The sequence below is a fragment of the Meriones unguiculatus genome, chromosome 8 (assembly GCF_030254825.1).
Source record: "Meriones unguiculatus strain TT.TT164.6M chromosome 8, Bangor_MerUng_6.1, whole genome shotgun sequence".
Taxonomy (NCBI): domain Eukaryota; kingdom Metazoa; phylum Chordata; class Mammalia; order Rodentia; family Muridae; genus Meriones; species Meriones unguiculatus.
Genome location: NC_083356.1, coordinates 23477427 through 23492235, shown reverse-complemented (window position 1 = coordinate 23492235; position 14809 = coordinate 23477427). Strand labels below are relative to the sequence as shown.

The 14809-nt window shown below is 50.7% G+C and overlaps 1 protein-coding gene and 1 long non-coding RNA gene across 3 annotated transcripts; one reads left to right on the top strand and one right to left on the bottom strand.

The window, feature by feature from the left end:
- Nucleotides 1–1571: 1571 nt before the first annotated feature.
- On the bottom strand, nt 1572–14809 carry Txn2 (thioredoxin 2). 2 transcript variants are annotated; one of them, XM_021636758.2, is made up of 4 exons: nt 14651–14809; nt 13370–13632; nt 10668–10791; nt 1572–2337 (listed from the first exon to the last, which is right to left on the bottom strand). In XM_021636758.2, exons 2-4 carry the CDS (start codon nt 13630–13632, stop codon nt 2224–2226), a joined length of 501 nt encoding a protein of 166 aa, XP_021492433.1. In that variant the 5' UTR covers nt 14651–14809; the 3' UTR covers nt 1572–2223. The 2 variants fall into 2 exon arrangements, with proteins under 2 accessions (XP_021492433.1, XP_021492434.1); XM_021636759.2 differs by having other exon boundaries at nt 13370–13657; nt 14651–14796.
- LOC132655803 (uncharacterized) lies at nt 2962–9140 on the top strand. Its single transcript, XR_009593663.1, has 4 exons — nt 2962–4548; nt 5565–5668; nt 7252–7551; nt 8497–9140. It is a non-coding gene; the product is annotated as an uncharacterized LOC132655803 (long non-coding RNA).

Here is a 14809-nt window from a genome sequence, read left to right as displayed (position 1 = left end):
ATTATGCAGATCACCCAGAGCATTCTGTGCTCACAGCCAGTGACTCATGGACATATAATCATTGGCAGAGGCTGCCAAACCTGGGGCAGCTGTGTCCCTGGCCCTGGGCTCACCTTGCCTGTGGAATCACCTTTTAAGGAGGGTGAGCTTGGTTCTCTCCCTCTGCCAGCTCTCCACAGCTATCTCCGGCGAGTCAGACTCCTACCTGGGTTTGTATCTGGCAACCAGTCAGCCAGTTTTTAGATATGACCTTGGCCAGGCCCAGGTCTCTGAACCGGTTCCTTCGCTTAGGATACGGAAATGATCCTTGCCTCATCAGAGTGGAATTAAATGAGGTAATGTGTGTAAAAAGTGCTTGGTGAACGGTACCTTTTAAGGGGTGGCAGCAGAGGGGTACAGCAGGGCAGCCTCTGAATTTTGGCCACTCCCCTTCCTTATGGGGTATTTGAAGTTACTCAACTCTGCTGGGCCCACACTCCCTCTTGGCTTGGGAGGTAAAGACCATACATTCTGTACGGTGATGGCGGGCTGGGGATGTAGCTCAGTTGGTAGAGTCCTTGCCTATCATGTATGAAGACCTGGGTTCAGTCCTCAACACTGAATAAAACCAGAAGTGGTGGTGCATGCCTGTCACCCCAGAACTCCAAAGGGGGAGGAGGGAGGCTCAGGAGTTCAAGGTCATTCTTAGCAAGCCCAAGACTAGCTGGGTGCACATGAGCCTGTCTCAAAACGACAGGAAGCCACAGCAGAGAAACACTGGCCAGTGGTGGGCTTCATGCTTGCTAATCTCTTACCCTAATGTGCTCTCTGGAGGCTGCTAGGAATGAAGGCACTGAACACTCCAGGAGGCGCTCTGACCAATGGCTGTCATCCATTTACCTTGCTTGTGGTCTCTGCAGAACAGTCACTGGGCCAGTTTTCTTCTGGACCTGCACCCTCTGCCTCACTCTGCTTCAGCAACAGAATAGTTTGTCCCCTAATGGAACAATGTCTGCCACAGTAAAAACGCACACACACGCACACACCAGAGGACACTGCACACTCAGTTCCGAGGGTACCGGGACCTCTGTCATCAAGTACATGAGACTTGCTGAAAGCAAGCAGCAAGTCCAAGTGGCCCCTTCACCCCAGGAGGGCTAGAGGCTGGGTTTTCTTGGTTGGGCAGCCTGGCACTCTCCTTAGCCAAGGGAGCTGGAGAGGGAACAGGATGGGTGGAGGGTCTGGTCCCAAGGACTAGAATTTCCTGTGGGCATACATGAGAAGAAGTGCCACCCAGCCAGGAAGGGTCAGAAGCCAGTCCAGGAAGAAGGCCCCAGAAGGGCTGAGGGGAATCAATGGTCAGAGTTCAGGTTTCGGAGACAACCACTATCGGTACAACCCAGCCTGGATTCCTTGAGCCCACGTCTGCACTGGAGTGTGTGTGTGTGATAGCATCCCCAGACCAGGAGCCATGATGGACAGAACACAAGTCACAGGAGGGATGTAAAGTCCAAGAGGAACTGGGGACAGTAGTGGGCCTGGGAATACCCCAGTCCACCCCAAGTGTCTAGTACTCACAGAACAGAAGCCAGTGGCAGTGCAAACCTGGTTTTATTGGTCTGACTTGTTCAAAGCTCCTCCTGCTCAGGGAACCAGGCCCAGCTAACCCAGGGAGGGGTCAAGGGAGAAAAGGGACAGCTATAGCGTGTGGGCTCGGTTCTTCACAGCAAGAGGTAGAAGGGTCACATAAAGTTCTCTATTACAGACCTACAAAAAATTAAGAGAATTATACATTACTCTCCCTTGTTCAGCTTCTGGTTTCCTTTACAAACAGAGGCAGGAGAGGAAAAGTGCCAGAGGCAAATGCCCAGGGCTTGGGGGATTCAGATCAAACGACGATGGAGATGGGGTGTGGGCGACCACCTACACAGTCAGGGTATGGGCTGGCCCCGGCTCTTCCAGCATCTGGGGGAACAGGGACAGGCCCTAGGAGGAGGACACAGTAGGAGGTGCACAGGGGGCCCCCACACCGGTGGCAGCATTGATCCTCTGCTGGTCACCCTGGCTGGGGGCTGGCTCTGGAGCGCTGCTGGCTTCCAGGTTTGGAGGTCTGCTGCCCAAGGCCAGACCCACAGGGACGAGGGGCAGGGCAGGAAGGATCACCGCGGAGGGCTGAGAGTTCTACTAGGCTCCTCCCCAAAGAGGCTCCCAGCAGACAAGGGCAGCCAGGGCTCTTCCCTGCTGTCAGCCAATCAGCTTCTTCAGGAAGGCTTCCAGCTGGTCTTCATCCTTGATGCCGACAAACTTGTCCACCACGTCCCCATTCTTGATGGCCAGCACGGTGGGCACAGCAGACACCTGGGTGAGGGAACCACAGAGCCCAGATCACTCCAAGGTGAAGGTTTCTCCTGCACCTTCCCCAAGCCTTTGTGGAGAAGGCCAAAGTCACAGGAGGCGCCAAAGGAAACGGGGTCTTTACTGGCAGCAGGGCCCAGAGGAGGCCCACCCACTGGGCCGTCTTCCACTGCAAGCTCCCATCGGTACCCTCCTCCTGAACCACGTCACTGACTCGCTGGCCCAGCAGTTTGGCGGGATGGATGAGATGAAAGTAGCTGAACAAGCTCCAGGCAGGCTGCTTCTTGAGCCTCTCAGCCTCTCTATCTACCGGGCATCGAATGGTTTACCCTGAATGTTTGAGATAGAGCTCAGAGTCCCAAGGGGAAAAAAAAAGTGGTCTAGTGGTCTAGTGGTCTCTCAGTGGTCTAGAGAGTGAGCTCTAGGGCTGGCTGGTCCAGCCTCACTCCTATCCTGAGTCAACCTGGTGATCCCTTTATCACCTAAAGTCTCGGCTTCCATCAGCAAGCAGAGACACTGACAATACTTTTAGTTGGGTGGAGGGATGCCAAGTGACACACTCGAGGGCTGCACAGGGCCCATGGCCCACGGTGGGTGTGAAGCTTGACCTCATGAGGACCACTTTGATGGGCACAGTTAATGATTGTCAGGGACCAGAGATCCACAGCTTCTTCCTGCATGGTGTGGAAAGGGACAGTCGAATGTGAGCCGAGGCTTATTAGGGCTGGCAGCAGATGAAAAAAGGGGCCTTCCTGTTCCATGAGGCAGCGCCTCCACCGCTCTGGAGACCCATACAGATTACATCAAACATAGATGAGGCTGGCCGGCCTGGCATGGTGCATTACCCAATGCTCGGTATTTGCTGGCATGTGAGAGCCTTATATAAACAGAGTAAGATAAACTGGGACTTAGCTTACGCATAGGTTAACTACAAGACAATGAGAACAATGTACAGAAACCCAGTAGGTCTTCACACAGCTTGAGGGCTGTGGGATGAACCTCCTCAGAGGCCAGACTGAGATTATGTTCAAAATGGAAAAAAAGAGAGAAGTGAAGGCCACTTTGGCCCTATCCTACAGCCCTCACTGGTCACGTGACAGGCCCTGTCTCTTCCTAATGAGAAAAACACAGCATGTAGGGACAGTCTTTGTGCTTTTATTTTTAGCACCTCTGGTTCCTTTAAGGATGGTCCTGGGGGTGATATGGGGGCCCCAGGGTATGTGCCAGCAGCAGGAATGGTGCTGACCATAAGTGTCCGCAGTCATAGCCTCTCTGCTGGCTCTTGTTCTTGTCTCACTCTGACACAGGTGGTGACATTAACAACCCAGTGCTAAGTTTGTACTGACTGTCTCTAGGAAAAGGCAGGGACCAGCAAAACAGGCTCCAGAAAGCCCCACTTGGTGTGTTTCTGCACCCTCTAGTGGCCGATGAATGAGCTGCAGCACCCTAAGGCTGCCAGCTCAAGGGACAGGCTGAACTCTGCTGAAATGTTCTGTCGGTGGACATTCCGTCCCTTTCAAAGAAATATTCCATTTTTAAGATGTGGTCTAGGGTTGAGGGCGTGGCTTAGTGTGGGGTACTTGCCTAGTAGGCACAAGGTCTGGGTTACATTCCAAAAGCAAAAAACAAAACAAAACAAGGAACTTCCCTTTGTTTTGGTGCTCTAAGTGGACGGAGTTTGCAAGCCTCTGCACAGGCCGGGACACAAAGACCAGGTTGGTGTCCACGACAATTGAGGTCTGGTCAGTACTGACCGAGGGTTTTCTCGTGTGCGCCTGAGTAACACACATGTAAACAGGCATGCACGCAGCTGCAGGCTCCCAGAACACTGTTCTAGGTGAGGTGTCTGGGCTGTGGCCGGAGGCCAAGGCTTTTGCTGCTCCTAAATCAGGGTGCTTAGAACACGGCCATCAATGTTAATACTCGGGCCACTGCACGTGGTCTTGGGTGTTGGGAACACAGGACAGCGATGGGGCATGCCTTCGCCTCCTCCTCACTTCCAGCACGACAACAGGAATCAATGCCATCTGTCCTGCTCCGAGAAGCCATCTGGGGGCCCCTAGCCTGGAACGTGAGTGCTCCTATGATCTCGCCCAACTGACCTACAACGTTCCCACTAGCAACTCTGCTGTGAAACCATCAAAGGGCAGCACAGCCGACACCGCAGGAAGCTGTTGACCTCGGTGGCTGAGGGACACACCGTGGGTGGAGAACGTAAGTGCCAGGAAAGGTCCTGGGTGCTTATCTATGCATGCTCGTAGAATGCCGACCCTAGGTTGGTCCATTTTATTGTTTCTACACATAGCTGCTGTCACTGAGCGACATCCTAACTCTCCTCTCTGCATCATTTAAGATATGAGAACAGTGAGGCTCAAAGCACCTTTTTCAGGAGGACTCAGAAAATTAAGGAGGGATTAGAAACAAGAAACAAGGTCTGTTAGGCTTTGCTTCTACAGGAGAGTGAAGGATCAGAGACAGAGAAAACACAGACTCCAGCAGGGGAAAGGCAATTCAGAGAAGCACTCAATGACTGACTTCATGCTTTAAATGATGCCCAATGTTCTGTAAAAGCGAGTACAAGAGAGTTCTTAGAAAAACCATTATTGCCAGCCATGTCACCTTTAAACCCAGTGCTCAAGAGGTAGAGACAGGCAGATCTCTGAGTTCAAAGCCAGCCTGACCTAGGGAGTGAGTTCCAGAACAGCTAGAGTTACACAGAGAAAATACTGTCTCGAAAAACCAGAAACGAAAAAGAAAAACCATTATTTAACAAACAAACGGGGCTGGAAAGATGGTTTAGTGGGTAAAGACACTTGGCAACCAGGCTTGATGACCTGAGTCCAACCCACTGGACCACCTGGCCAAGGGGGAGAACAGACTCCTGGGTGTTATCTTAGACATGGGGCTGGAGAGATGGCCGGATGCCATGCAACTGTGAAGCCCAAGTCTGGATCCCGACACCCATATAAACGCCGGGTGGGTACGGTGCCTGCCTAAACTCCTTGCATTCCAGAGGCAGAAAATCCTGCAGCAGGCAGGCTCACAGCTGACCAGTGTGAGCTCTGTGCTCAACTGAGAGACCCTGCCTCAATCACTCAAGTGAAGAGCAAGCAAGGAAGACACCAACTTTAAGCCTTAGACGCACTGGCACCCAGCACACACAGCCACTTAGGAATTATATCCTTCCCAGGACTCTAGGTGATAATCTGCTTTTTATTTGCCCCCTTCAGGAAGGAACCCAGGGCCTTTGGCATACGTGCTCTAGGCATGTGCTCTACCACTGAGCTATACCCTCAATCCCAGTCTGCTCTTTTGAGAATTCCATAAATGCCAGGTAGGTATGGTAGCCTAACCTGTAACTCAGCCTCAGATGGAGGGTGGGGGGAGGGAGGTCTTTACAGCATTCTAGCTAGCAAGCGAGACCTTGCCTCAAGGGATAGGTGGAAGACTATAAGGATAATTGCCAACATGGCATCTACATGAACGCACATGCATGTACCCCCCCCACACAAGCAAACCATGCATTGTGCACATGGGGAAAAAGGGGAGAAAAAAACAAAAAAGGAATACTCCAGGAGGATGAGTGAGGTTGCTTCATGGGTAAAGGCACTTGCCACCAAGCCTGACAACCTGGGTCCAATCACCGAAACCCATGTAACAGAGAGAACCAATTCCCACCAAGTTGTTCTCTGACCTCTACACGTGTGCTTGGCATGGGGGCCCATACATACAATGTACGATGATGATAAAAACCAAAACAAACAACAGCCCACATCGTAGTCAAGTGTGAGAAGCACTTGATTCCCAAACAGGGGAATTAGAAAGGCTTAAAACAGCATGTATTTTAAACTACTTGATGATGTGTCTATTGGGGGATACATTCTAAAAAGGAAAAACAACAAAACAAACACGACCCAGCCAGGCTGTGGATGTGGATCAGTTGGCGGGGTGCTGGCTCAGTGTCAGAAAGCCCGGGTTCAGGGTTCATCCCAATTTCAACTTGGAACTGGGGTGCATGCCTTTAGTCCCAGTACTTGGGAGATGGAGGCAGAAGATGGTTCAAGGCCATCCTGTGCTACACAGAGTTTGGCACCAGTCTGGACCACATTAAAAAACATGCCAACCCCTCTCTAAAGTAAGTAAATAAACAAATAAGTCACTAAAGTAATGATAGTGGCTGTGTCATATGGTCAGGCTACAGGAGATGCCGGCTTGTTCTTATTTCTATAAAAGGACCAAACCTTCAAGTGCAAGGCTGAGAGAGAGGCCTCAGGGGACAGCAGATGGCCCATTCTCTCCTTTCTGGACCCCCCCAGGAACTGGCAAGGTCTCAAGGGTTAGGACAGAGATGGGGGGAGGGTGAAAGCCTTGCACCCCCGTAAGCTGAGACCACGCAGAATAGGAGTGGAGGCTGTCAGCGAAACCCTGAAGGCCTCAAGGACTTTTCTTCCTCCTCCTTCAGGGGCAGTGGAAGTCAGGGTGGGCGATGGAGGAAGGGTGTGGGGGGGGTCAGGGAGGCTTGAGAGGTACCTGGCTCTGAGAATGGCTTTGAGCATGTCTGACAAGTTGGCCACACACCTCACACACCTGCAAGAGGGCTTGGGGCCTTACAGGAAGCTTCCCAGGGGGCTGGGGATCACTTGGTGGTGACTTCCTTCTTGGACTCTCTTTAGAAAGAAGATGTGCAAGGGAAGGAAGGGCAAGGAGCAGGCAGGGTGGGCCTGTCCGGATTCAAGGGATGTCAGCGGTCCCAGCCCAGGGCTTGACAAAACGAGGACGACATGTAGGCTGTCGCAGATGCTTTTCTGTGTAACCAAGGCACTGTGTGGATGGCGGGCAGGGGGAGGATAAGGGTCCCAAAGGACTTCCTCACCTTCTACGCTCACCACAGGGATGTCCATATTGATCCCATCCCAGGCTCGCTGGAGTGGAGGAGCTACGGTGCTGGGAACTCCAGTCACCCGTGGCCCCCAGGGGACCCCTGTTGGTGGAAGTCTGCTTCGCATCTTACTAGCTTCCAGGCCTTGGCACAGGGTTGGTCTGTAGCTCTTTGACAAACATATGATGCAGAGCCTGACATGGGAACATTTGGAGGTCCCAGGAAGCAGCCTGGAAATCCTAGGCCAACCCATGCCCCGGGGTGGTTCCTGCCGTGAGCTTCTACCAGAAGGCCACACGTTCACACTCGAACCTGCTGGGATCTCGGCTGTGCAATGGGTAAGCTGGGGGAAAGTCAGGGGTGTCTCAAAGGTTGGAGGGCCCCTCCGACTGAGCTTCAAAAACAGTCTCCCTTAAGTGACCTGGGTTATGACATCTCAAGGACTTGCATCAGGAACAGTCATCCTTGACCCTGTCTACCCAGAATTCACTTCCTCTGCTCTGCCCCAGCCAGCCTGATTCCCTTCGACTAATTATTCTGCTCTCCGTCCAGCCCAAGAGATGGGCAACAGTTCTCATACCGTCCACCCCTCTGCTTCCCTCCACGGGCTCTGGTCAGAGGATGGAAAACTGTACCTCAGTGGCTTTTAGGAAGGAAGGCCTGGTTACCTAAGCCTAAATGTCTGAACTCTGAGAAAAAATTCTCTACCTCCCTTAGCCTCTTGCATCCAGACGGAGGGAAAGGTTCACTTTGGCCTTGGGGTTTCAAGAAATCCAGGATGGGGACTTTTGAAAGAATGTATTCGTTTTTCGAGAGGTCTTGCTATCTGTCCCAGGCTGGCCCAATGCTCAGTCTGATGGGCTCACGGGCATGTGTCACCATGCCTGGCTTGCACAAATCCTTCTGAGTTTTAAATATCAGCACCTGGTTTTCCCTTTTTAAAAAAGCGCACTGACAGCCAGACCAAACATATCTGTGAACCAGGGCTGGGCCCCGGGCAGCCAGGTGTGACCTCAGCCTTGTGAGTGTCACGGTCAGCAGTTTCCCTAGGACCCCCGGTTCCAGTCTGGCCTGCTTTCCCATGCACCTGGCCTCCCAACCCTGCTCTTCCTTTCGCCTAGCCCCTCAGCCACAAAGGGACTCTCTCTTTCCTCAATTGGGGTCTGGGGTCCACAGGATATCCCACTCCTGAACCATGGTCTGTGGCCAGCCCAGGGCCTCTGTTTGCCCTGCCCCAGGCCTCTTTCCTGAGATGTGCACACTTCATTCACTGCTCCTTTCAGGTCTCTGTTATGTTACCTCCTCACGGAAGACAGTCCTCTGACAGACTGTGACGGTGCACACAGACGGAAGCACTGGGTCAGAAAGGCAAGGCCATTTTCACATGGTGACACCAAGGCCAACCTGAGCTCCCTCAACAGGCCAAATCAAAGAACAGAACAAAAAGAAAACCAAAAGAAGAGCCCCTCCTCCATTTCCATCTTTCCACACATCAGTTGACACAGATGTCACTGGCTGAGTGTCCCCAAGCCAAAACTTTCAGCTCTGAAAATGCTCTGAAAGCCTAAGTGTTTATCAATGACTGCCAAAGCCTCTGTACTGGCAGCTGATGCCTGAAAAGTGGACCATGGCCCCCGGGGCCAAACTCTGCTTGTTACCCACCTCTGTAAACAGGACTGGAACATGCCACCGCTTTTAATTTGTCCTGTGCCTGGGAACTTCAGAGAAAGCTGAGCTGCTGCAGCAGCCACTGCCTGCCTGCAAAGCCTCACGTGTTTACTGCTGGCTCCTGCAGTGACTCAGAGTTCTTCAAAAGATGTATTTGTAAGCTTGTTTATGAGCTTTGATATTATTTAAATATTTAAATTTACTCATTTAAATAAAAATAAAATTTATGGGCATGACAATTTTGTCAATAAAGGCCAGAAGGAGGTGTCAGACCCTTTGGGACTAGAGTTATTGATAATTGTGGGCTGTGATGTAGGTGCTGGGAATTGAACCCATGTCCTCTGGAAGAGCAACCAGTGCGTTTAGCCTCTGAGCCATCTCTCCAGTCACTTGACATTCCTGAACGCTGCTTGCTGAGGTCAGAGTGGTTTTTGTTTTGAAATTTTCCCTTTATTTTTATTTCATGTGAATGGGCATTTTTACTGCAGCTACGGCAAATGCACCTTGTGCGTGCAGTGCCAGAGGAGGCCAGAAGAGCAGCACAGCCTCTGGGGCTGAGATGACTGTCAACAGCCATGTGGGTGCTGGGGATTGAACCTGGGCCTCCTGGAAGAGAAGCCAGTGCTCTTAACTGTTGAGCCATCTCCCCAGCCTGCCTTTCTTTCTTTGTTGTTTTTGTACTGAGACGAAGGCTCACTCTGTAGCCCAGGCTGGCCTTGAGCTTGAGGCATTCTCCCTGCCCCAGTCTCTGGATTGCAAGGGTGAGCCATCACTTCCGGCTCTTTCAGGTCTTTGTGTTCACTCGGCTCTTTCCTTCTTGCTATGTCCTTCACTCCCACACACTTCAGGTCACAAGCTTTGGAATGTGAAGCCTTTGCTGTCCTGGCCACTTCTACCCATGACAAGGTGTGCTGCCTCTTCTCACGCAACTTTTTACTTCTGGTTGGAATGATCACCTCAGACCAAGAAACATCTGGGGACAAGGGTCTCCTCTTACCTGTGCCACAATCATGCCTGGCATGCCAGCCAGGGCTCATAAGCAACAGCTGGCTGCAAGTGAGGTACATAGGACAGGGAGATTTAAGAGGATGACTTGTGAGCAGCCATGGTGGCACATTCCTATAAGCCTAACATTTGAATGGCAGAAGCAGGAACATCAGGAGTTCAAGGACAGCTTGGGCTATATAAAACCCTATCTCAGAAAAACCAACAACGGCCGGGTGGCGGCAGCTCACGCCTTTAATTCCAGCACTTGGGAGGCAGAGGCTGGCGGAGCTCTCTGAGTTCAAGGCCAGCCTGGTCTACAGAGCAAGTTCCATGACAGCCAGGGCTGTTACACTGAGAAACCCTGTCTTGAGAAACAAAACAAAACCCCAAAACCAGTAACAGAGAATGACCCAGTGTTTTGGGTCACAAAATCCACTTCCTAAGGGTGCTAGAGATCAATGTGTGCTCAGCCCGGAGCTCTATAACAACACCAGACATGCCACTTACTACCTGTTCTCCTACATCACCGAACAGTTTAAGAAATTAATGTTAAATCTATGAAAGCAACCCTACTTATTATAGGCTGTGACCAAGCAACGAACTGGAGAATAAATGTACAGAGTTACTTTTCTTTATGGGCCCTGGGAGGTCTTCCACACCCCAGTGGGTGATCACATCCAAGAGTATGTAGTCAACACAGGTTGGATTCCACGGGTCTTTTAAATGAGGACACGGAGTTGGTGGTCCCCACAATGTCCTCACCTTGGCTTCTCCGAGACAACTCTACGCTAACACATACCTCATACTCAATGGCCAGGTCTGTGTGGTCGTCAATATCCACTTTGGCCATCACCACCTTCCCATGCTGTTTGGCCACCATCTTCTCTAGCCGAGGTCCGAGGATCTTGCAGGGACCACACCACCTCAGAAGGCAGGCGAGAAGGGACAGTCAGTCCTGAGAGTACTTGCTGTTACACCTGTCTCCCAAGGACGCCCCTGGAACCCTCATGGACTCTGAAGGTAAAAGGAAAGGGAGGGAAACCCAGGAGGGTGGGCACCTTCTCAGAGGCATACACGACCTTGAAAAAGACATTCCCTAGAGGATCCAAGGCCTGTGGAGTTCTTGCAGATGACAGAATGGGAAGGCACATGGCCTGGCAACGGGGTGCAGTCCAACAATTCCTCAACTTGGGGGAGGGGTTGCTGGGCATGCCCATGGGGGATTATTTTGATGAGGTAAACTGAGGTGGGATAGACTCCACAAATTGTGGGTGGATGGAGCCGCTCTCTGAGCTAGGATTCTGATTGTGTAAAAAGGAAAAGTTGAGTGTACAAGATGGCTCAGCAGGAGAGGGCTCTTGCTGCTGGGCCTGACAACCCAGTTTGTCCTGGGAGCCTCCATGGTAGGAAAGTATCAAGTCCAGAAGGCTGACCTCTGATCTTCAAATGCATGCCATGGTATGAGGAAGTATGTGTGTATACACATAATAAATGTTTAAAAAAAACTACAGAGTTGAGCACAAATATCCATCCCTCTTTGTTCTTTCATTAGAGATCCAACGTGACTAGCCTCCCCAAAACTCTGTCACTATGGCCTCCCTATTATGATGGGCTGAGCTTGGAACTGTGAGCCAAACCTTTTCTCCTTTAAGCTTCTTTTGTCAGAGTATTTTATCATAGCAACAAAATACCTAACTGAGACAGGAAGAGAGAGGAACAGGAATTTGAGGCTAGCCTGGGCTACATAATGAAGCCCAGTCTTGATAAAGCAAGCAGAGCCAGGACCACCTCAAGGTTGCTAAAAGTGTTTTTTTTTTTTCTTTTCTTTTTTGGGAGAGGGGTGATTGTTGGTGGTTTGAGACAGGGTCTCACTATGTATCCCTTGCTGGCTCAGAACTCGATTTTATAGACTAAGCTAGTCTCAAAGCCAGACATCCATTTGTCTCTGCCTCCCCTTTTTTTAAAATTTTATATGCTTTAGTGTGAAGGTGTCAGATCCCTTACAATTGGCTTTACAGACAGTTGTGAGCTGCCAAGTGGGTGCTGGGAATTGAACCCAGGTCCTTTGGAAGAGCAGACAGTGCTCTTAACCACTGAGCCATCTCTCCAGTCCCCTCGTCTCTGCCTCCTGAGTGCTGTGATTAAACATGTGTATCACCACTGCTTGGCTAAACAAAGGTAAACCATTTTTGTAAATTAATTTAATTTTATTTCATGAGTTTTGGTGTGAGGGTGTCAGGTCCCCTGGAATTGGAGTTATAGACCGTTATAAGCCGCCATGTGGGTAGTGGGACTTGAACCCAAGTTCTCTGGAAGAAAAGCCTGTGCTCTTAATCGCTCAGCCACCTCTCCAGCCACTGGGATTATTTTCTTACACAAAGTTTCTTGGTGTGATACTCTCACTCAAGGACTCTCTGACTTCTTATTCTGTACCAACTACTGAGGATCATATTGCAGCAGATAGGAGTGACCGCTCCTTGGCTGGGGAGTAGGAAGTCTCCTAAGGCAGATACTATGCTACCGTCTCTGTACGTGGTAGCAGAGATGTGCCCTTCACTAAATGAACAAACCCAAACCAAGCAATCAACCACCTTGTAGAGGAGAAAAAAAAAAAAAAAAAAGAGGACTAACTCACTGACCATTCCTTTCAGAAGCCTTCCGCCACACCAGGAAGTTGGAGAAATTGCCTTCCACAGATCCCTGGCCATCAACTCCTGCTCTATCTTTTCTATAAGCTGGCCCATACCAGTTGTCTCTTATATACGGGAGGTGGAGGCAGAAAAAGGCAAGCTCAAGTCTGACATAGACTGCACAGTGAGACCCTATCTCAACTCCTCATTCCTAGCCCAAAACTTCTAATCAATTAATAAACCTAAATATCTAAAAAGCCAGCCTGCAAGGCCTTATCTCAGACAAAAGGACATACACAGGCCTGCCCAAGGCAACTCGGTGAGTCAGAGAAAGGACCAGAAAGAAAACAAAAGAACCCGTGAGACCTGTCTAGAAAGCCTCCTAATTGTTAATCAGGTTCTTGGCTTTTTGGTTGAATCGGGTGTAAAGGTCTGGGAAGGAAGACCAGGTTAAAATGCAGGCATTTCTATATCCTAAAACACACAACTACCGTACGGGGAGGACACACCTCCTGCCCACCCCAGACACACTTGGGTACTACCATGGCGGTGCTGATGATTCGCCCAGCCCTTCCCACAGTTTTAGTGGCTGAGATGTTAAAATAAAACGACGTTATTCCACACTGGAGAAGACTTTTTAGGCCGTGAGATACAGGACACAGGCGTGACGCAGCACACACCCTGGCCTGCTATGAAGACTGTTTGCCAATCTGTCTCCTACCACAGATTCTTAAGGGCAGGGCACCGGGTCTCAAAAGTCTTCATAGTGAGTTTACGTATGAAAAGCATTGTACATGGTGGCAAGCCATAGTGGGCACCATCACTAGCATGCAATAAATACCTGCTCAAGTATATCTCCCCCAGTACTCACTGCGCATGGAAATCCACAACAACTGGTGTCTCACTGTTGACAACTCTGTCTTGAAAGTCAGGTCCATCCTGGATGTTAAAGGTTGTTGAACACACTCTGGAGGTGTGTACCGTCCGGGCTGGGCTGAATGTTCCTGCCTGACCCCCGGCACTGTACTGAGGGCTCTGCAGGATCCTGGGGGTCAGAGAAGCCCACCCACCCTGAGGGGGCTTCCTGGAGATGACTGAGGTCAGGAACCTCCTCAGGAGCAGACGCTGAGCCATCTGTAAGAGAAAGAGGCACGAAGACCTGGGGCACACAACAGGAAGTCAGCATGCTAGGAAAAACAAAGCTATCTTGGAATTCTGAGATGTTTGACACACGCAGCGCTGGAAGCAAAATGTATGATTTTTGTGGTGAAGCACGCTTGTCATTATAAATAGCTATAAGTCACGGTCAGTTTGGGCTATTCAATAAAACCCTGTCTTGAAAACTTCCACACAACAACAACAAAAGCTATCTAGAGGTGAGGGCGGAATGAGAATCAGAGTGTAGACATAAGTTAGGTGGTCAGAAAACTGGGTTGACAGCCAACAGGAAATCAAGACTTAGGTGTAATCATGAGGTTGATGGAAGGCGGAACAGAGTTACATCACTGGTTCTCCCTGATCAACTCTGAAGAAACTGTTATAATACTGTCCACATTCGTGGCAACAGGTGGGTTAAGTGGACAGTTAATTGGAACCCAAGGTTGTCAGTAAAATCTTTACCTTCTCAATCGCTCTTTTAAAAAGTGCTTTTTAGGGGGCTGGAGAGATGGCTCAGTGGTTAAGAGCACTGTCTGCTCTTCCAAAGGTCATGAGTTCAATTCCCAGCAACCACATGGTGGCTCACAACCATCTATAATGTGAACTGATTCCCTCTTCTGGCAGGTATAAATGCAGACAGAACACTCATATACATAATATAAATAAATCTTTTTTTAAAAAAAGTGCTTTTTAATGGGAAATTAAGGAGGGTAAAGAGAGCTGTCGAAGGATGAGCAAAGAAGCCTCCCAACCACGGAAGGAGGAAGCGAGAGGCATAGGAACCAGCCACGGGAGACCAAAAAGAAATGGGTGCATTGTGTACAGAGGGAAGCCCAAAGGAGGGACACGTGTTGGGGGGACTGGGGAGACGGGGAGCACAGGGCGTGTGGCGGCCGAGCCTAAGTCCCCCCTCTCAGGGCTTCCGCCTGCCGGTCGCCAGCCCGCACTGGAGCCAGCCGTCTCCGCGGCTCGGCCCAACCCTCGGGGCTCCTACCTCCCGGCAGCGCGAGCGGAGGGATGCGGAGCCTAGACGGCCTGCCCTTCAAGGGCACTCCTGTTGTCACTTCCTCAGTGGCGGACCCAGCGTCATTTCCGGGAAAGACTACCCGGACAGCGTTTCTCCGCAACTTGAGGGAGGGGGGCTCGGTATTTT